Source organism: Erpetoichthys calabaricus, chromosome 10 (assembly GCF_900747795.2).
Source record: "Erpetoichthys calabaricus chromosome 10, fErpCal1.3, whole genome shotgun sequence".
Classification (NCBI taxonomy): domain Eukaryota; kingdom Metazoa; phylum Chordata; class Cladistia; order Polypteriformes; family Polypteridae; genus Erpetoichthys; species Erpetoichthys calabaricus.
This window is the reverse complement of record NC_041403.2, coordinates 10,228,749-10,251,643: the sequence shown is the minus strand read 5'-3', so window position 1 is coordinate 10,251,643 and position 22,895 is coordinate 10,228,749. Positions and strand designations below refer to the sequence as shown.

At 43.3% G+C, this 22,895-nt stretch overlaps 1 protein-coding gene across 1 annotated transcript in view; it reads right to left on the bottom strand.

The window, feature by feature from the left end:
• LOC114642703 (excitatory amino acid transporter 5-like) overlaps nt 1-15,490 on the bottom strand; it is a 139,636-nt gene extending 124,146 nt beyond the window's left edge. Inside the window, exon 1 of the mRNA XM_051932721.1 lies at nt 15,250-15,490. Coding sequence (XP_051788681.1) covers nt 15,250-15,390 — 141 coding nt within the window. The 5' untranslated portion in view covers nt 15,391-15,490. The remainder of the gene's footprint in view (nt 1-15,249) is intronic.
• Nucleotides 15,491-22,895: the final 7,405 nt, after the last annotated feature.

Here is a 22,895-nt window from a genome sequence, read left to right as displayed (position 1 = left end):
ATGAGGTCACTGGAAAGGGCTGTGTGGCGCTCCTGATATCTCGGAAAAAGGGAGAAGGTCCAAGTCTTTAGAGTCCTGGTACTTCCTGTTTGTGAGACATGGATGCTATCCAGTGACCTGAGATGAAGCCTGGACTTGTGTCTCTTCTGAGAATCCTTGGGTCCCGCAGATTTGACTTTGTGTTGCTCACAGAGTCCCGAATGACGCACATGACCTGCATTGTGAGGGAGCGTCAGTTATGGCGCTATGGCCATGTGGTGCAATTCTGCTTGGGTGATCCAACTCATAGGACCCTCATTGTTAGAGACCAACAAGCCAAGGGGACACCCACATAACACCTGGATGCGGCAGGTAGAGGGTCATTTCCGAAGGGTGGGAGGGGACCGTGTGTCTACCTGGGGGGTTCCCAACCAGGATCACCGAGCCGTTTCGTTGTGTGGTGGGTGCAGCAACACGGTGTACCAGTGCCTGCTCCCCAACCTGACCTGACCTTAAGGATAGGAGTTAGCAATTTTAAATGTCTAGTTGTGAACAAGCAATGGACTGGCATCCCATCCAGGGTCGGTTTCTACCTTGTACCCAATGTTGTTGACATCCTACACCGGGGCAACTCAATTAATAATTCAATTGGGTCTGATTTTCAAACCAAGAAAGGTAGCTGGGCAGACATTTTCAGCGGCCAGTAAGCAGCAAGTGATGTGGAATTTTAAACTGACACAAATGAACACATGGAAAAACAATAATTCATTAATTCCATTTTAAATTTGGTCACATCTGACAGAGACACAGGACAAAACAATAAGAAGATATAGCTGAACAGAGTCAGAGGTAGTAACAATGCTTTCTTTCCACTTTTGAAATAATACAAAAAAAACCATTTTGCTCACATTTCACCCTGACACATCTCATAATAAAGAAAAGTGCAGAGTATTAGTAACTAGGCAAAGAGCCTGTTTTGACAATGTAAGATGAAACGGGCACGACTGGAATAGTAATAAGTATAAGCACCACAAACCTGATATAGGTGTACAGTAATCCCTCACTTATCGCGGGAGATAGGTTCCAAGGCCCACCATGATAACTGAATTTCTGCGAAGTAGGGACACTATATTTATTTAATTATTTAACGTGTATTTGGACGTTTTTAAACCCTCCCTGTATTGTTTACAACCCACCCTTTACTCTATTAATAACAGGGACAACTGCTAAGCAATATGAAATTGGTAGATAAGTTTACACTTACTGTATAGCGAAGTACACGTAGCAGCTTGTAGGTGGTCATGACGTCGTCGACCTTGTTGCAAAGATTCCTAAAGCAGATTCTATTCAGACTACTGCCTTATCACGCCCACTTGCAAACTCGTTTTGTGCCCTGGTTAAAGGACACTGCGGCCGTAGATCTTATATGCTTTTCCTCCTTTTTAAATAAAAAGAATCGTGGACTCATTGATGCCGTAATGGTGTCCTGCAGCGGTGTAGCTGTTCCCTTCCTTCAACATATCCAAAACTTTTACCTTTTCTGCAATCATTTGCATCTTCTGTTGGCGCTTGGACACGGCCCCTGAAGCAGTAGCAGGAGCATGTTAATGCTGAATGAGTGAGATGAGACTTCCTGGTTAATGCAGCACTCCGTCGCTGAGCCAATCAGCAGCACACAGGAACTTAACTGCGTGCTCTGATTGGGTAGCTTCTCAGCCATCCGCCAATAGCATCTCTTGTATGAAATCAACTGGGCAAACCAACTGAGGAAGCAAGTACCAGAAGTAAAAAGACCCATTGTCCGCAGAAACCCGCGAAGCAGCGAAAAATCTGCGTTATATATTTAGATATGCTTACATATAAAATCCGCGAAGTCGTGAATCCGCGAAAAGTGAACCGCGAAGTAGCAAGGGATTACTGTATTGAATGAATGCGTAATTAGGCCTGGAGCTGTAGATGAAATCGCCTTTCAGGCCTCTAGAGCTTTAATTGAAATCGCCTTTCTCTTTGAATTTTCACGGCCGTAAATCCGCCGCCTGCCACAATGTTGGTCTCGTAAGGTTTTTCGGCCAGCTGTGCAGAAGGCGACTGCGCATTCAGCTTCAGACAGACGTGAGTGAGTGAGTGAGTGAGTGAGTGAGTGAGTGAGGAGACTGGCGAATTATATATAAGATAACATTTGCTTCCTTTTTGAAATAAAGTAAATATTTTGGTCATATAATAATAATCATAATTCTTTACATTGACATGGACTTTTTCTCACTACTTCAAATGCTTTGGCTTCACGCAGGATGTGAACCTTTTAATACGACACAATCGCACTACTGCACATATATGAGCCAAGCCCACCACAAAGTGCATTTACTACAGGGCTGTCCAACTCCGGTCCTGGTGGGCCGCAGTGGCTGCAGGTTTTCATTCTAACCATCTTCTTATTTAGAGAGCTGTTTTTGCTGCTGATTAACTTGTTTTGCCTTAGTGTTAATTGACGTGACTCAGACCCCCTTAGTTGTTTCTTTATCCTTAATGAGAAGCCAAATGATAATGAAACACGAAACAAGAGGCTACATGACCAGCTAACATGAAAATTAAGAAAGGTGAAAGTCTCGGTCATGCTGGTCTGCTCGGGTCACCAAAACATCTTGATGGTGGTCTTTGAAAAAACAGAAAATCAAAAGTGTGCTGTGGCAGAATGAGAGCAGCAACAAGTCCTGATATTCAATAACGGCTTTAATTACAGTCATATGAAAAAGTTTGTGAACCTCTCTCAGCTTGCATAATAATTGACTCTCCTTTCAACGAAAAAGATAACAGTGGTATGTCTTTCATTTCTTAAGAACATCTGAGTACTGCGGTGTTTTCCGAACAAAGATTTTTAGTGAAGCAGTATTTAGTTGTATGAAATTAAATCAAATATGAAAAACTGGCTGTGCACAAATTTGGGTCCCCTTGTCATTTTGCTGATTTGAATGCCTGTCACTGCTCAATGCTGATTACTTACAACACCAAATTGGTTAGATGAGCTCATTAAGCCTTGAACTTCATAGACAGGTGTGTCCAATCATGAGATATAAAGATATTTCAGGTGGTCAATTACAAGTTGTGCTTCCTTCCCTTTGACTCTCCTCTGAAGAGTGACAGCATGGGATCCTCAAAGCAACTCTCCAAAGATCTGAAAACAAAGATTGTTGAGTCTCCTGGTTTAGGGGAAGGCTACAAAAAGCCATCTCAGAGGTTTAAACTGTCAGTTTCAACTGTAGGGAATAGAATCAAGAAATGGAAGGCCACAGGCACCGTTGCAGTTAAACCCAGAAGGTCTGGCAGGCCAAGAAAAATACAGGAGCGGCATATGGGCAGGATTGTGAGAATGGTGACAGACAACCCACAGATCACCTCCAAAGACCTGCAAGAACATCTGGCTGCAGATGGTGTATCTGTACATCGTTCTACAATTCAGCACAATTTGCACAAAGAACATCTGTATGGTAGGATGATGAGAAAGAAGCCCTTTCTGCACTCACACCACAAACAGAGTGGCTTGTTGTATGCCAATGCTCATTTAGACAAGCCAGATTCATTTTGGAACAAAGTGCTTTGGACTGATGAGACACAAATTGAGTTATTTGGTTAGAACAAAAAGCGCTTTGCATGGCGGAAGAAGAACACCGCATTCCAAGAAAAACACCTGCTACCTACGGTCAAATTTGGTGGAGGTTCCATCATGCTGTGGGGCTGTGTGGCCAGTTCAGGGACTGGGGCCCTTGTTAAAGTCGAGGGTCAGATGAATTCAACCCAATATCAACAAATTCTTCAGGATAATGTTCAAGCATCAGTCACAAAGTTGAAGTTACGCAGGGGTTGGATATTCCAACAAGACAATGAGCCAAAACACAGTTGGAAATCTACAAAGGCATTCATGCAGAGGTAGAAGTACAATGTTCTGGAATGGCCATCACAGTCCCCTGACTTAAATATCATCGAAAATCTATGGGATGATTTGAAGCAGGCTGTCCATCAAATTGAACTGAACTGGAGAGATTTTGTATGAAGAATGGTCAACAATACCTCCATCCAGAATCAGACACTCATCAGAGGCTATAGGAGGACAGCGTCTAGAGGCTGTTAGATTTACAAAAGGAGGCTCAACTAAGTATTGATGTCATATCTCTGTTGCGGTGCCCACATTTATGCACCTGTCAAATTTTGTTTGATGCATATTGCATATTTTCTGTTAATCCAATAAACTTAATGTCACTGCTGAAATCCTACTGTGTCCATAAGGCATGTCAGATATTAATAGGAAGTTGCTACTTTGAAAGCTCAGCCAATGAGAAACAAAAATCCAAAGAGTTATAAGGGGTTACCAAACTTTTTCATATGACTGTAACAGCAAGAATTGGCTTCTCATTATGGGACTGGTTGGAGTTTAACGTTCCAGTTTAGCTGGTCATCTGTTGGCTTGTTTCACATCTCATTTCTGATTGGCTGCCATTTAATGAAGAAACAAATCAATTCAGATGACTGAATCCTTAAAAACAGGGCTATTAAAATGAAGGGAAAAGGAGTTAATTAGCAGTGAAAACTGGTCACTGATTAGGAAAAGGGTCAGAATGAAAACCTGCAGCCACTGCGGCCCTCCAGGCCCGGAGTTGGACACCCCTGATTTACTACAACAACAACAACAAAATGTATTTCCGTAGCACATTTTCATACAAATCACGTTTCTCAAAGTGCTTTACAAGATGATGAAAGAAAAGAGAAAATGTATGAAAATAAGCTCAGGCAATGCTAAGTAACAAAGAATAAAGTGAGGTCAGATGGCCAGAGGGCTGGAGAATGAAAAAACAAAATCTGCAGGGGTTCCATGACCACAAGACCACCCAGCCAGCCCCTACTGGTCATTCGACCTAACATCGATGATCTCAATCAGTCCTCATGGCTTTCAGGCTTCACGTGGAACAGACTAGCAGAATAACAAGGAACTCTCAGCTTGGCCACAGCTCCCAGTGCACAAACCCGTAACGAGTGAGAACCAACCAAACGACGTCTATGGCACACCGAGGGACCAGAGGTTTGTTTTAACTCTCCCCATGTATGTTGGTATTCTGACATATCTCGCTACTGCTCAATGCGGCACTTCTTGTGTGATTTTGGACTATGCAACAATAGATTGTATTGTATTGTATTGTACTGCTTATGCTGTCGGGGGTCTTGGGGGGGCTCAAGGCACCTCCTTAGAGAGAAAGCTGAGGGACATGATCAAGGTGAGAGGAGAACGAAGAGATTTCCCCAGAGAAGCGGCTCCTTTGACAGGTCGTCACCGTATCGTAGACCACCACTTGTAGACACACAACAACAACAGCGCAGTGCATTGTGGGTCAAATTTTGCTTGGCATACATAGGCTGTACTACTGTAGGAATTTCTGAAAGGGCATGAAATGTGTTTCTCCCTGCGTTTCTGGCAGGACCACTCAGAGGTTGCTTCTGGGCACCTTTTGAGTAGTCTGGTCCTACACAGTCCATTTGTGCATGTTAATGAATATTACAAACTCCTTCCCGTCATCCCACCTAACTCCACTTATGATAGAGGGCTACATCAGGAGATCTGGAGGTCCATGAGAGAGATAGTAGGACTAGAGGAGTGTGTGAGGATTGTCAAGGATATGTATGAGGGGGTGAGGACTCAGGTTGGTGTAAGAGACAAGACCCCAGATAGAGGAGGTCTGCACCAGAGGTCTTCTCTGAAGTCCTTACCTCTTTTATCTGCTTATGGATGTGTTGAGTTATGAGATAGTAGACCAATAGGGGTGCAGGTATTTGCGTCATGTAGCACTGGAAAAGTGGAAGTGGAGAGGAAGTTGGAAGAATGGAGGGGGGGTTTGGAAGAAAGAGGGATGAAGATAAATAGGAAGACAAGAGAATACCTGAGGTTTAATGATGATCAGGATTCAGACTTTAGCCTGCAGAGAGAGCCATTGAAAATAGTGGAGAAGTTGAAATATCTTGGATCAGCGGTAGCCCAAAATGGACAATTAAACACAGAGATAACCCATGGAGTGCTGAGTGGATGGGACAACTGGAAGTAGGAATCAGGAGTATTCTGTGATCGAAGAATTGAGGAGAAGGTTAGAGGTGAGGTTTTGAAGACCATGGTAAGACCAGCCATGATGAATGAAACTGAGATGTGGGTAGTGAAGGGAGAGCAGAGCAGGAAATTAAGTTAGATGTGTCTGAAATGAAAATGTAGAGATGGATGTGTGGAGGTAGAAAACAGGACAGAAGAAGAAATGAGACCATCAGAGGTACAACAAAAGTGAGGGAGACATCTAAGAAAGTACAGAAAAGTAGATTGAAGTGGTATGGACATGAGATGAGGAGAGACAAGGAAGATGTGGGCAAAAGAGTGATGGGAATGGAAGTCCAGGAGAAGAGATAGCAGGGGTGGATCGATAAAGTAAGGGAAGACTTGAAGGAAAAGGGTCTAACTGGGCAGGAAATGTAAACCCAAGCTCTATGGAGAAGGTTGATCAGGCATATCAACCCAACATAGAACTGGGAAAAGATGAAGAGAAAGAAGAAGAAGAAGCAGAAGAAGATCCCCTAGAAACTACACACGAGCTGCCTACCCCTCTCCTCCAAAGTGTGAAGGTTCACCATTTGCGGTGGTGTTGCTGCTGCCTGATGGCCTGATGCTGAGGTGATGCCGTTTCTCCTCCACAGGGATGCGTTTCTCTTGTAAACTAAAGGGATGGTTTGGCCGGGTGGGATGGACAGCTGGGAAGTGGACGAGTGTACCCAGTCCTATATGATCGACACCAGCTTAGGGGAAGGAGTAAGCGTCCTCTGTGTTCCTGGTTGAGTTCAGCAGAGAGCACCGACTGGCTGAGTGTCACCTGTAGGGGGCGCATATTCACCTGACTGAAAGTGATTTTTTCTTGAATATTCAGCTCCTCACCTGGGCTCCAGTGACAACTCGACCATTGTCTGTGTGGAATTTGCATGTTCTTTCTCTCCTGAAGACGTTCCCGTTTGGTTCATCGTACACAAAATCTGCGTGTAAAAGGCTGAATCGATGACGCCACCATTATTTAAAAGATGGACCACCAGAGGGGGCACAAGGGGGCAAACCCAACGAAGATCTATGCTTGCACTGATGCTCCTGTTATTATCAGCTCCCTTTTTTTCTGTGCCAAATTGCTTTTTTGGTCAGCGGGTGGCTTGTGACGGAGTCCATCTGTGCCAATATGACTTCAGTTAAGCCGTATCATTTGGGGGGCTGCGGTGGACCACCTGCCGCTTTGTTTAAGGAAGCGACTGTTGGGGGTCTGCTACTTAATGAAACTCACCCTGCCATTCCGCGCACTAATGGCTTTACTAACGGTCGTTGGGACCAATCGGGGTCTCGTTTGCTGACCAGTGTGGCTTAGTGGTTGAGGATTTGGACTGTAAAGCTCAAGGCTGCTGCTTCAGCCCATTCATTCATTTGGCAAACATCATTTACCTTATAGAAAAGAAAGAAAAGAAAAAAAGAAGAAAGAAGGTATAGAGAGAAGGTATCAATTGTACTGAAACCAGAAAGAGCCTTGCGGAATGTGTTTCTTACAGAAAGGCGCTATATAGTGTTAGAAGTTTGCCCACTCCGTCCCCACCACTAACTTCAGTTTTCTCTATAAGAGGGGCACTGACAGTAAGCTGCCAGGTCTTTGTAAAAATAAAGAAACAATTACATTTGATATCTAAAGCATCTTTGGAAAGTCTTCACTATGGAACAGTGCCTAAGAAAGCGCTATATAATCACCTGATGGGATTAACCCTTCATGTGCCGATCATAATGTAATGCCATTTGGGATAGTGACTGACCGCTATAAACGGCACGATACACACTGGCAGGTTGCGTGTCATCACCGTTGTCCTATTTGAGACCATGGACATTTTTAACTGTTGAGATATGGAAACAAATGCACTGATTCGGTACGTGTCATCAGGAATATATATCAGTTAGGTCCATAAATATTTGGACAGAGGCAACTTTTTTCTAATTTTGGTTCTGTACATTACCACAATGAATTTTAAATGACACAACTCCGATGCAGTTGAAGTGCAGACTTTCATCTTTAATTCAGTGGGGTGAACAAAACGATTGCATAAAAATGTGAGGCAACTAAAGCATTTTGTTTAACACAATCCCTTCATTTCAGGGGCTCAAAAGTAATTGGACAAATTAAATAACTGGAAATCAAATGTTCATTTCTAATACTTGGTTGAAAACCCTTTGCTGACAATGACAGCCTGAAGTCTTGAACTCCTGGACATCACCAGATGTTGGGTTTCCTCCTTTTTAATGCTCTGCCAGGCCTTTACTGCAGCGGCTTTCAGTTGCTGTTTGTTTGTGGGCCTTTCTGTCTGAAGTTTAGTCTTCAACAAGTGAAATGCCTGCTCAGTTGGGTTAAGATCAGGTGACTGACTTGGCCATTCAAGAATTTTCCACTTCTTTGCTTTAATAAACTCCTGGGTTGCTTTGGCTGTATGTTTTGGGTCATTGTCCATCTGTATCATGAATCAATTTGACTGCTGTATTTAGCTGGATTTGAGCAGACAGTATGTCTCTGAACACCTCAGAATTCATTCGGCTGCTTCTGTCCTGTGTCACATCATCCATAAACACGAGTGTCCCAGTGCCACTGGCAGCCATGCACGCTCAAGCCATCACACTGCCTCCCTCCACCGTGTTTTACAGATGATGTGGTATGCTTTGGATAATGAGCTGTTCCACGCCTTCTCCATACTTTTTTCTTGCCATCATTCTGGTAGAGGTTGATTTTGGTTTCATCTGTCCAAAGAATGTTTTTCCAGAACTGTTGTGGCTTTTTTTAGATGTTCTTTAGCAAAGTCCAATCTAGCCTTTCTATTCTTGAGGCTTATGAGTGGCTTCTCCTTGCAGTGCACCCTCTGTATTTACTTTTATGCAGTCTTCTCTTTATGGTAGACTTGGATATCGATACGCCGACCCCCTGGAGAGTGTTGTTCACTTGGTTGGCTGTTGTGAAGGGGTTTCTCTTCACCATGGAAATGATTCTGCGATCATCCACCACTGTTGTCTTCCGTGGACGTCCAGGTCTTTTTGCGTTGCTGAGTTCTCCAGTGCTTGCTTTATTTCTCAGGATGGACCAAACTGTAGATTTTGCCACTCGTAATATTGGAGAAATTTCTCGGATGGGTTTTTTCTGTTTTCACAGCTTAAGGATGGCTTCTGTCACCTGCATGGAGAGCTCCTTTGACCGCATGTTGTCTGTTCACAGCAAAATCTTCCACATGCAAGCACCACACCTCAAATCAACTCCAGGCCTTTTATCTGCTTAATTGATAAGGACATCACGACGGACTTGCCCACACCTGCCCATGAAATAGCCTTTGAGTCAATTGTCCAATTACTTTTGAGCCCCTGAAATGAAGGGATTGTGTTCAAAAAATGCTTTAGTTGCCTCACATTTTTATGCAATCGTTTTGTTCACCCCACTGAATTAAAGCTGAAAGTCTGCACTTCAACTGCATCTGAGTTGTTTCATTTAAAATTCATTGTGGTAATGTACAGAACTGAAATTAGAAAAAAGTTGTCTCTGTCCAAATATTTATGGACCTAACTATATATACTGTATATATATATATATATGAGCCCTCAAACCTGCAGGAGCAATGAGGGGGTGAACTGCCCTTAAAATGATAAAAAAAGAGCGAAATATATAAAGATCTGTCCGCCCACTAAAAGTTAAAGAAGAAATGAATTGATTGCATTGGAAATGTAAAACCATTTGAAATGACGAACTCCGTGAAAGACGCTATATAAAACCAAACTGGCACAGGTTCAGATACCCGCAACTGATGCTCTGTTGGATCCTTTAGGGTCAAATATATTTGTTTGTCATCTGAGTGTGGAAATAAGGAAATATAATTACAAAGGTAAAGCAAATCTGGCATGGTGAGTACTCTGAAAGACACTATATAAAATCACAAAATGTAAAGTTCAGTCTCCATCACTGATTCTCTCTTTTTACCTAACAGGGTCACATATACAGTATTTAATCTGGCATTTAACTATTAAAATAAGGAAATGCTTTGATTGTACATGCTGTCACACAAGTGCTCTTGGGGAGGCAGTCGAGGGGCTTAACGCAGGATGGGCAATGAGCACTAGTGCCTGTTCTTCACTTTCTCCAGACCTCCAGAAGGAAAAACCAGTGTGAAAACGTTATTTCCACCTCCAATCCTGATCTCCCTTCTGGTCTCTGATGATGTCCTCCTGTCCACTTCCTGACCTAAAACCCACCCTTCCTGCCTTTCTATTATAAAACCGACCTCTCCGCCATTTCTCCTCAGTTCATTGCCTGGTTATGTGTGTGGACTCGATCCTTTGTGATAACTCATTTTGGCAAATTGTTTCACAGTGTACCCCAACCCACACTCTATTTTGTCGTTCTTACAAAATATAGCAATTTGGCATGATGAGCACTGTGAAAGGTGCTATGTAAAACCAGAGACATGCCGTGCTAGCCCCATCACTTATTTTAAGCTTGGCCCAGTGAAGTCATTTATGATTTCGGTTTTCTAACTATAGACACAAGAGAACATTTATTTTACATTTGGAATCAAGTTCAAGGTGCTATACAAAACTACATTTTTGCCAGTTCAGTACCCACCACTCATTTACAGTATTACAGGTCATTGAAGGGTCTCTTTAACCTGTCTGATCTCTGACTATGTACCGTGAAGACAGTTGTATCTCTACAGCTCTTCAATTTGACAGTTCCTGCTGAAAGGCGCTATATAAAACCACAATTTTGCAGCTTCAATCCCCATCACTGATTCTCTGTGTGACCCAGCAGGGTCACATATTTAAGGTAAATGATAATACTGGGCATGTATAGCAATTTGGCATGATGAGCACTATGAAAGGTGTTATATTAAACCACAAGTGCTGTGCCAGTCCCATCACATATTTTATGCTTGGAACAAGCAGGGTCACATGCATTTATCTGTCCTCTAACTGTAAAAATAGGGAAATTATTATATTGTACAGCAATTTGGCATGATGAACAATATGAAAGGTGCTATATAAAAGCACAATCTTGCAGGGCAAGTCTCCATCATGTATTTATAGCTTGGTTCATTGAAGTTGATTACGATTTCTATTTTCTAACTATAGACACAAGGGGACATGTATTTTACATTTGGAATGGTGTTCAAGACGCTATACAAAACCACAAATCTCCACATTTGAAATCCACCACTAACTCATGGCAGGTCCTTGAAAGGTGATGTTAACCTGCCTGCTCTCTGATGATGGAATATGACAGCGGTTGTATCTGTACAGCTATTCAATTGAAATTTCTTGTTGAAAGGTGCTATATAAAAGCACAAACTTAAAGGGACAGTCCCCATCACATATTTTCTGCTTGACTCGGTGAAGTAATTTATTATTTCTGTGTTCTCACTATAATAATAAAGAATCACTTGTTTTACATTTTGAAATGGCGCTGTATAAAACCTGATTCTCTGTGTGACCCAGCAGGGTCACATACTTTAGCTAAATAATGATATTGTACATGTATAGCAATTTGGCATAATGATCAATAAGAAAGGTGCTATATAAAACTACAAACATGCAGCACTAGTTCAATCTCATATTTTATGCTTGGTCCAGTTAAGTTAATTACTATTTCTGTGTTCTAACTGTAGACACAGCAAAACATGAAATTTGCATTTGGACTGGTGTTGAAGGTGCTATACAAAACCACACATGTGCAGGTTCAGTTACCACCAGTATCTCATGGCAGGTCCTTGAGGGGTCACTTTAACCTGCCAGCTCTCTGACTATGGAATAGGAAAACAGTCGTATCTGTACAGCTCTTCAGTTGGATGTTCTAGTTGAAGGTGCTATATAAAAGTACAAACTTGCAGGGCTAGTCCCCATCACATTTTTCATGCTTGGGCCAGTAAACTCTTTGATTATTTCTATTTTCTAACTACAGAAATCAAGAAAACACGTATTTTACATTTCAGAATGGCATTAAAGATACTATAGAGAAGCACAAACTTGCAGGGCTAGTCCCGATCACAATTTTCATGCCTGGTCCAGTAAAACCTTTTATTATTTCTATTTTCTAACTGTAGAAATAGGAAAGCATGTGTTTTATATTATGGAATGGCATTAAAGGTTCTCTTGAAAAGCACAAAGTTGCAGGTTCAGTCCCAATCAATGATTCTCTATGTGACTTAGCAGGTTCATATAAATTACAGAATTAATTATATTGTACATGTACAACAATTTGGCATAATGATCACTATGAAAGGTGCTATATAAAACCACAAACTTGCAGCACTAGTTCCATCTCATATTTTATGCTTGGTCCAGTTAAGTTAATTACTATTTCTGTGTTCTAACTGTAGACACAACAAACATGAAATTTACATTTGGACTGGTGTTGAAGGCACTATACAAAACCACACATGTGCAGGTTCAGTTCCCACCAGTAGCTCACGGCGAGTTCTTGAGGGGTCACTTTAACCTGCCAGCTCTCTGACTATACAATAGGAAAACAGTCGTATCTGTACAGCTCTTCAGTCGGATGTTCTTGTTGAAAGGTGCTATATAAAAGTACAGACTTGCAGGGCTATTCCCCATCACATTTTTAATCCTTGGTCCAATAAAGACTTTTGATTATTTCTGTTTTCTAACTACAGAAATCAAGAAAACATGTATTTTACATTTCAGAATGGCATTAAGGGTGCTGTATAAAAGCACGAACTTGCAGGGCTATTCCCCATTACAATTTTCATGCCTGGTCCAGTAAAGTCTTTTATTATTTCTATTTTCTAACTGTAGAAATAGGAAAGCATGTGTTTTACATTTTAGAAAGGCATTAAAGGTGCTCTAGAAAAGCACAAACTTGCAGGTTCAGTACTTATCAATGATTCTCTATGTGACCCAGCAGGTTCATATAAATTACAGAAATGATTATATAGTACACATATAGCAATTTGGCATAATGATCACTATTTGATGTGATATACTTTATTAATCCCTGAGGGGAAATTGCCTTTTCACATGACCTTTGGGGGTCAGAGTGCAGGGTCAGCCATTATACAGCACCCCAGAGCAACTTCCAGATTACAGGCCTTGTTCAAGGGTCCAACAGAACTGGATCTCTTCTGGCAGGAATGGGAGTTGAACCAGCAACCTTCCAGATACCACTGAGGATCCTTATCTACAGAGCCATCTCTACATTTAATGAAAGGTGCTATACAAAACTACAAACTTGCAGCACTAGTTGTATCTCATATTTTATGCTTGGTCCATTTAAGTCATTTATTATTTCAGATTTCTAACTATAGACACAAGGAAACACGAATTATACATTTGGAATGGGGAAGGTTCTATACAAAACCACAAGTGTGCAGGTTCAGGTCCCACCAGGGACTCACTGCAGGTCCTTGAAGGGTCATCTTAGCCTGCCAGCTCTCCAACTGTGGAATATGAAAGCAGTTGTATCTGTAGAGCTCTTCACTTTGATACTATTTTTGAAAGGTGCTATATAAAAGCACAAACTTGCAGGGCTAGTCCCTTTCATATATTTCATGCTTGGCCCATTGAAGTAATTTATTATTTCTTCTTTTTATCTAAAAAAAATAACAAAGCACTTGCTTGATATTTTGCACAAAGTTGTGGCTTCAATCTCCATCAGTAGTTCTCAGCGTGACCCATCTGTCCCACAACTTTAAAAATAGGGACATTATTATATTGTACATCAATTTGGAACATTATGAAAGGCGCTATATAAAGTCACAAACTTGTTGGATCAATCCACATCAGTGATTCTCTGTGTGACCTAGAGAAATGATGATATCGTACATACACAGCAATGTGACATAATGAGCTCTATGATAGGCGCTATATAAAACTACAAGTTTGCAGGGTTAGTCACATATTTTGTCATAAAACCAACAACTCACTCCTTGTGAGGTCACTTGAACCCATCTGTCCCCTATGTATGAAATATAAAAAGTTTGGTGCCCCTAAAGCTTCTCAAATTAATGCTCACATTGAAAGGTGCTATATAAAACCCCACACTTGCAGTTACAACTCCCTGCCACTGAGTCCTTGTCTGATCACCTCATCCTCTTTGTGTTCTAATTATAAAGAGATGGTGAACCATTTCTGTGTACCGGTGAAGCCTCTTGAGCTAGGCAGGCAGTGTGGTGAAGTGCTTAGGATTTTGGATTTCCAGTGCTGAGGCTGTGGGTTCAGATCCCACCGCTGACACCAGTGTGTGACCATAAAGACATCACTTCACCTGCCTGTGCTCCAATTGTAAAAACAAAAAGAAATGTTCCTACTTGTATTTCTTGAATGCTGTAAGTCACCTTGGATAAAGGATTTAGCCAAATAATTACAATGAAGCTCACTATGAAAGGCACTATATAAAATCCGACGTTTTTGTGAATCTTTGGCTGTCAGGGGTAGCCTGGTTTGATTTTTAAGCTTCTTGTTAACCATTTAGCACAATACTTTCAAGCAATACACGAGTCACTTCTTAAGAGAACCGGACAGGATGGCAGTGTTTAGTGGGGTGGGATGGTGAGGTTTCTTTTTGGTTTCTGCACAGTCCACAGCCATCCATGTGACACTGATGCCAACAGAGAAGTGACAGGGATAATGTTCTACCCATTAATATGCCAGTAAAACATAAAGGTGGAATGAGGGGAGGGTGGAACTGACATGGAATCAAGACACTGAAGCATTGGACATGAAGCTCCCTGCCATGGCACAGTGGGACTGTAATGGGGTCATTGACATTGACATAGAAGGAAGGATCTGCACCACAAATGTCATGGAGTGGCACCTAGTGAACCGGACAGGATGAATGTGAAGGGGACATCTTGGGTGGCTTGGATTGGCAATGATTTATGCTCGCTGATGAGATGCCAATAACAGTGGGTGGAGTGGGGGGGGGGGGGGGATGCAACTCTGGCATCACAAGACTTTGAAGGCACAATGCGACACAATGGGGGCATCAAAGAATATTGGTATGTGACACTGTAGGGAATGTGATAAGAGGCGAGGAGGAATTTGTTACTCTAAGAAATGGCACACTGATCTCGATGCCAACTAAAGGAGTCAGCCTGGTACGACTAACCCAGGTTCTCCTCCTTTAAATCCTCTCTGAATTTTAGGTAGCACGCATTCCATGACAAGATGAAAGCAAGTCGACTGACCTGTTCGGAGAGCTTCCTCGTGCGCAAGAAGAATCCCAGGAGGCACCCAATGATGACCGAGAGCACGGAGAGGATCAGCAAGCCATTCCTTTTACAAACATCCTTAACCCGAACGCACACGGCATCCAGCGCCACAGCCATGGTGAGATTCCAGTGCGGACGTCTCAGCACGCCACATATGAAGAAGGGAGAGCCAGCGAGCGGGGCGATGTCTGAGGTCCAGCGCTTTCAGGGCTTCCAAGCTAGTGGCTCTACCAGACTAAGGAGATCATGACACCTTGCCGGCGTGCTGGGCTGCCTCCTCCACCGGAGGCCACTCCCAGCCTGTCCACCTGCCAATGAGGAGGCTGAAGCAGCTGGCATCATTGTCCTTGGAGTTAAAGCTTCCAATCCTATTAGCCAGCACTACACTGAGGGGTTTGTAGGAGGATTACAGGGTTTGTGAACAATTGGATGGCGGATTGAGGCTTTCAGAGCTGAAGCTCTGGTGCGCTGGACGATACTTAAAGCAGACAGTGGCACCGGAATGCCATGGCGAGGAGCTTTTGGGGATCCAACGCCTTGATGGGCTACTCTGAATAAATGACCTCAGTCTCTACTCGACTGCCGTCTCCTGTTATTTAAGGGAGAGAAGAAGGCAGAATGAGCATTCACCTATAGCTGCAGGTTCGAGGATGGGGGTGTCCGGTAGGTGAGTCTAGTGTGAGAATTCAGTAAAGGTTCAGTGAATTGTAGGACCCTCTTTGCACATTAAAGCTCCCTTAATATGTGCACAAAGCTCTCAGTTTTGTGATTTCTGTGAGAAACCCTGCCTGCTCGGCACAAGATCTGCACCATCCATGACAACTAGGGAATCTCCTTAACCCGGAATGAGGTCCTCTGCAGATCTTCTTCATTCATGGGTCTCTAGTTAAGTGTGTGACGCCCCCAAGTCAACCTTCAAGTTAAAGACCATCCCATGACTCAGAGGTAGGTCCCTTTAATCCCAAAAATATACTCAGTGTGGGATGCCTCTCATCCTGAATTGAGATCTCCTTAAATATGCTGCTTCACCCATAGACAAAAATCTTCTTAAACTTTGTGAGTGGCCTCTTTAAATTTAGCATGGAGCCCTCCTAACTCCACATAAGATTTCCATCCATATTAGTGAAGAATCCCTTAAATTTATTGTGAGGTTACCCCACCTCAGTATAAGATCTCCCTTATTATGATCAGGTTAAGGAGCTCCCTCAGTTCAGCAGAACTCACTAAAATCAGCATGAGACCCCATAGAAAATCAAATGTAAGGTCTAACTAACTCAGAAGCCTGCTAAATTAGCTGCAAGGTCCCACTAACTCAGCATGGGATTCCCCCTCATCTTTATTTACTCCAGCCCTTCTCATGTGATTCTGCAGGTTTAACTATTTTGAGTCAAATACCTCCTTAAACTCCACGATGGCCTCCATAAACCCATCATGGGCCATCTTAACTCCACATAAGATCTCCATACATATTAATATAGGAGTCTCCATAAACTCAGTGAACAAAACCTTCAAATTTAACATGAGCCCCCGACAACCCCAGTATAAAATTCCATCCATCCATCCATCCATTGTCCCGTTTAATGATATCAAGATAGAGAGCTCCTTGAATTTAGAAAAACCTCCTTTAAATTCAGCCTGAGGTTCCTTATTTCTTCATAAGACATCCATGAAAAGCAATGTCTGCCACTATGTTAGGGGTTTTCCTGCTTGGTCTGGTGCAGGACATGCGCCTGCTTCTTGAAATTTGGGGAAATCCAATTTTGATTCATAGGCTTCATTTGGAACCTGAGGCTTGGTTTTAGAGGCTCACCTCAATTTGAGTTCCAAGATACTGGCAGATCATAATACCCCACAAAGAATGTGAGATATTCCATCATATCAAAGAGTATTTAAAACACCATATGAGATCCGCCTAGGTCAATATAAGATCTCCAACCATATCAAACATAACATCTTCTCAAAATCACTGAGGATCCTCTTAAATTTCATATAAGCCCCCCACTTTCTCCATGGAAGATCTTGATATGAAGTTAGAAATTTCTGATCCCATTCAATTTGACCCTAGAACTGCCTTCCTCACTGTGGTATCTTCCTCATGCAGGTTCATTATGTGAGTTACTAAAACACAAGACGGCTTCTTAAAATCAGTACAAGGTGTGTTATAAAGTTTCAGCAGAACCTCCTGTGACTTGTACTCCACACATCAAGGCGCTATATAACCTGACATTCTGTTAGCCTTCTTAATGGCTTCTGAACACTGTTGATAGCTTAGAATCCACTATGACTCCTCAATCCTTCTCATAAGGTGGACTCTCAATTTTCTGACCACCCATTGCGTATTCAAACCTCACATTTTTACTTCCTATGTGTGATTCTTTACATTTACTGACATTAAATTTCATCGTCCAAAAAAATCTGCCCAAGCCTGTCTGCTGTCCAAGTCCTTCTGTGATGATAAAATGGATTCCAAATTATCTGCTAATTCACCTATCTTGGTGTCATCTGCAGACTTAACCAGCTTGTTCTTTATATTGCTATCGAGAATCTTCTTCTTCATCTTTTCTCACTTCTATGTGGGGTCGATGTTTTAGAGGTTTCTGGGTGATTTTTATGGACAGATGCCATAATTTATATATATTAAAAATAGCAGCAGCCCCAGTACTGACCCCTGCTGGACACCACTCTTAATTCTTAATTCTGATGAAGTTCCTCACACCATCACCCTCTGCTTCCTTTGTCTGAGCCAATTCTTCACCCATCTACATCCCACACCCTGAACTCCCTTCACTTCTTTTATTTTAGATAGATAGATAGATAGATAGATAGATAGATAGATAGATAGATAGATAGATAGATAGATAGATAGATAGATAGATAGATAGATAGATAGATAGATAGATAGATAGATAGATAGAAAGAACTTTGTATATGTTAATGTTTACCCCCCCGGGTGGAATTGAAGAGTCGCATAGTGTGGTGGAGGAACGATCTTCTCAGTCTATCAGTGGAGCAGGACGGTGACAGCAGTCTGTCGCTGAAGCTGCTCCTCTGTCTGGAGATGATCCTGTTTAGTGGATGCAGTGGATTCTCCATGATTGACAGGAGTCTGCTCAGCGCCCGTCGCTCTGCCACAGACGTCAAACTGTTCAGCTCCATGCCAACAATAGAGCCTGCCTTCCTCACCAGTTTGTCCAGGCGTGAGGCGTCTTTCTTCTTAATGCTGCCTCCCCAGCACACCACCATCTGATAGAACATCTGCAGCATCTTATTGCAGATGTTGAAGGACGTCAGCCTTCTAAGGAAGTATAGTTGGCTCTGTCCTTTCTTACATAGAGCATCAGTATTGGCAGTCCAGTCTAATTTATCATCCAGCTGCACTCCCAGGTATTTATAGGTCTGCACCATCTGCACACAGTCACCTCTGATGATCACGGGGTCCATGAGGGGTCTTGATGTCCAACCTCTCATGTAGCACTTTATCAAATGCTTTCTGAAAATCCAAATCAATAATATCATCTGCTCCACTCCGGTCGTATCCTTTTGTTGCCTCCTCATAGAATTCCAGCCTGTCAGTAAAACATGACCTCCCTCTTCTGACCCCATACTGACTGTTCCTAATCACTCCTGTCCTTGCCAGGTGTTGCTCAATCTTCTCCTTAATAATTCCTTCCATTAATTTTCCTATGATGCCCGTTAAGCTTACTGGCCTGTAGTTGCTCTGATCTGCCCTATCACCCTTTTTATATAATGGGATGATATTTGCCATTTTCCAGTCCTTTACAATCTCTCCAGTGCTCTCTTTGTAAATGTGTGTGTCCAGGGTTTATATCTGCACTCGCTAGCCTCCTTAAGAACTTGTGGGTAGATATGATCTGTTCCTGGTGATTTGTTTGATTTCAGCCTGTTTAGTTTCAGCAGCTCTTCTCTCTCTACAATTTCCAAATCCCTCAGTACCTCCTTAGTAGTCCCCGTTACGGCTCAGAGGTTATCTACTTTCTCACAAGTGAAGACCTCAGAAAAATGCAATGTTAAATCATCTGCTATTTCTCTTTCTGTATTTTTTAACTCCACTTTACTATTCCTGATGCACTTCACCTCCTCCCTGACTGTTCTTTTACTACTTAAGCACTGAAAGAAACTCTTAGGGTCGTCGTTCTCCTTGTCTGCTGTGTTCCTCTCTGACTGCCTTTTAGCTTCTGTAATCTCCTTCTTAATGGTTGCCTTCATTTTCTTATACGCCCTATGATCCATCCATCCATCCATTATCCAACCCGCTGAAACCAAACACAGGGTCACGGGGGTCTGCTGGAGCCAATCCCAGCCAACACAGGGCACAAGGCAGGAACCAATCCCGGGCAGGGTGCCAACCCACCGCAGGACACACACAAAGACCAAGCACACACTAGGGCCAATTTTGAATCGCCAATCCACCTAACCTGCATGTCTTTGGACTGTGGGAGGAAACCGGAATGCCCGGAGGAAACCCACGCAGACACGGGGAGAACATGCAAACTCCACACAGGGAGGACCCGGGAAGCGATCCCAGGTCCCCAGATCTCCCAACTGTGAGGCAGCAGCGCTACCCACTGCGCCACTGTGCCGCCGCCCTATGATTCACTTTGCAATTATTCATCTTTATGCGCCTTACTCGTCTGTTTTTTCCTTTGCACCTTCTTTTTTTTAACTCTTTATTAACCCACTGCGAGCTTTTGTTCAAATTTCCTACTAGATCCCACCTGTCCACCATTAAATGTAAAACATTTTTAAACCTGTTCCTCTGCTCCTCCACTCTCTCCACACTTAAAGCTGATCCCAGTTTCTCCCTTTTAGATTTTGCCACATCTGCTCCAAATTTTCCCTACCAAAGTTAAATTTGACAGTTTTAGTCTTTGCATCCTCGCTCCTCCATACTGAGAATTGTGTTATATTATGGTCATGTGACCCTAGCTGTCCAATCCCCCTTCATTATAGAACCCGCTATATCCTAACTACAGGGTCACGGGGGTCTGCTGGAACCAATCCCAGCCAACACAGGGCGCAAGGCAGGAAGTAAACCCTGGGCAGGGCACCAGCCCACCGCAGGGCGCGCACACCCACACACACCAAGCACACACTAGGAACAATTTAGAATCTTTGGACTGTGGGAGGAAACCCACTCAGACACGGAGAGAACATGCAAACTCCACGCAGGGAGGACCTGGGAAGCGAACCCAGGTCTCCTAACTGCGAGGCAGCAATGCTACCCACTGCGCCACTGTGCCCCCCAATCCCCCTCTGCTACCTCAATTACAAAATCCTAACCGATTGAACTAATTCCTGATTACATTCATAAACTTCTGCTCATGTGCTCTGCTACTTGCAAGGTTAGCCCCATTAATACTGTGGTAGTTAAAGCCCACCATGACGATAATGTCCCCCTATAAAAGTTGCCTTTTGTAATATTACCTAAAACATGTACATTGATGTGCAGCCATCAAGAAGGATCTGGATGAGACATGGGGACAGCGTAGCTAAACAAACGAGTGACAAACGGACCGAATGGTCTCCTCTCGCTTGTCACTTCCTTATGTTCTCAAGTGGCAGATGGCGGCCCACCCAAGGTTGGTTCCTGCCGCTCATCTGATGCTGTTGGGAAAGGCTGCGCCATCTGTGACGTTGACCTGGATGATCTGAGTCTGGCGACTTATCGATGGATGATTCACATAAGTAAGACATCAGTGAAAGAATGAGGAGCGGAATCTCCGCTGGAGAAAGTCCTCGTGAAGTTGTGTTTGCTTAACTCAAGCTATTTTGATTTGTCTCATTTTGGCCGGCGTTGTAGAGAGAGCTCAATGTGAAAGGCGCCCCAAAATTCAAAAAATGAGAAAAGTGTTATCTGATTGACTCATGGAGGGGTGAAACAGTGGTTTCCGTTGCCACCTCTTTGCATGTCCTCTCTGTATCCCTGTGACTGTTTCTCCACATACTTGATTATTTGGCAATTCTTGGCTGCATGCTTGGGTGTGATTGTGCCCTCCGATGGACGGATTCCTCCTCCGTGATTTGCTCTGTAGTTTCAGAAAGCAGGAATGGCTGCAGGCCTTAGTGGGCATCGGTCTGTGGTAGGTGGTACAGACCAGCCTGAAGGCAGCCGCTCAGGTAAAACTGGATGGTAGAGGTGGATGAAATAAAAAATGATGCTCCTCTGTGCCCTCTTGTGGCTCTTTATGGTACTACAAGAGATTCTTTGCAACTGCCTGCCTTTGGCTGGCTGGGCTTCATGTGCTGAGTGTTTCCAAACTTTCGTCGACTTTGTGACTCACCTTTCCTAGGAATCTGGGAATAAATCAGAAAACATCTTGCTCTGGTGGAAGTTGAAAAATGTTTCAGTGGGATGTCTGGTATGAGGAGTATCCCCTCTAGCGTGCACATTGACCTCAACACATCATGCTAAAGTACAGAGAGAGGTAGAAGGGGAGAAGTTTCATCTGCTGTGTGTGTGCGTGAGAGAGAGAAATGATCAGTAGCTTGAATGAAAAGCCGAGGACAGCAGAGGAGAAATGTGAATGAATAAAGCCACCGACGGCAGCAGGCCGAGCAGATGGCGTCCTGCTTCCGCCCCACCCGGGGTAGGCCACTCACAGATTATGAGGAACGGCTGCCAAGGTGATAATGCGGTGCATGTGGCGGCACTCCAATTCCTGGGAGTTCATTATCTGGAATGTCGATGTGTTTTTCCAAGCTATTTCATCCAATTGAGGGGTCTGGAGGGTCCTAACCTGAAGCAGGAACCAGGGGCCCTAAATAAACCAGTGCCCCTATTTATCAAGCATCCCCAATTAGGAAAACAGTCCAAATTGGCACAAAAATCTCAGAGTGATGCAAATCTGGTCCAAGCAGGAAACACATTTGATCCGTTTTCCTAATTTTTGGAGACTACTTGCAATTCCCCAGGGTTTAGCAGAGAGCTTGTGAGCTGTCCTAACCTGCTGGGAGCTGCTAGAAGATGTCATGCAGGAAGAGTTCAAGACAGTGTCACCCATGTGTGCTTGAGGATCACCTTCAGGGCTCAAACCAGGCAGGTAATCCCACTTCTGAACACAAGGGGGCGCTGTCGCTAACTGTTCTGTCTCCTGCAGCACAGAGAAGGGGAGGGCATATGATTGGCATATGATTGACACAGAGAAGGCCCCGCCCCTTACTGTTGCCATCTTGTAAAATCCGGAAGAAGGAGACAGTTCTTGGACCAGTGCCTACCGGGATTGGAGCTCTAGGAGGGAGCTATATAAAAGACGGCACTTTGGAAAGAGCTGAGGATTGGCATTGTTTTTGTGGTGCCATCACACACTCGTTTAGCTGAGTACTCAAATGAAACTGCGTGGCCTCTTTGGCTCCCCAACGACTCCCTGGGACTTTGTCATATGGCTTGGGCGATTACAACACGCGTCCCAGGAATGTTTTGGACAACGATCAACTCACAGAAAGACATCAGTTTGAGGGAGATGGGAGAATATTTGTAACAGATCTTGTCAATCAATCCATCTACATGGAGAAGCCAGGCGCTGTCAGCCGAAATATAAAGATTAGGTTGAGTTGGATCAACTTAATTATTTCCATGGGGAAATCCAGATGTGTACAACACC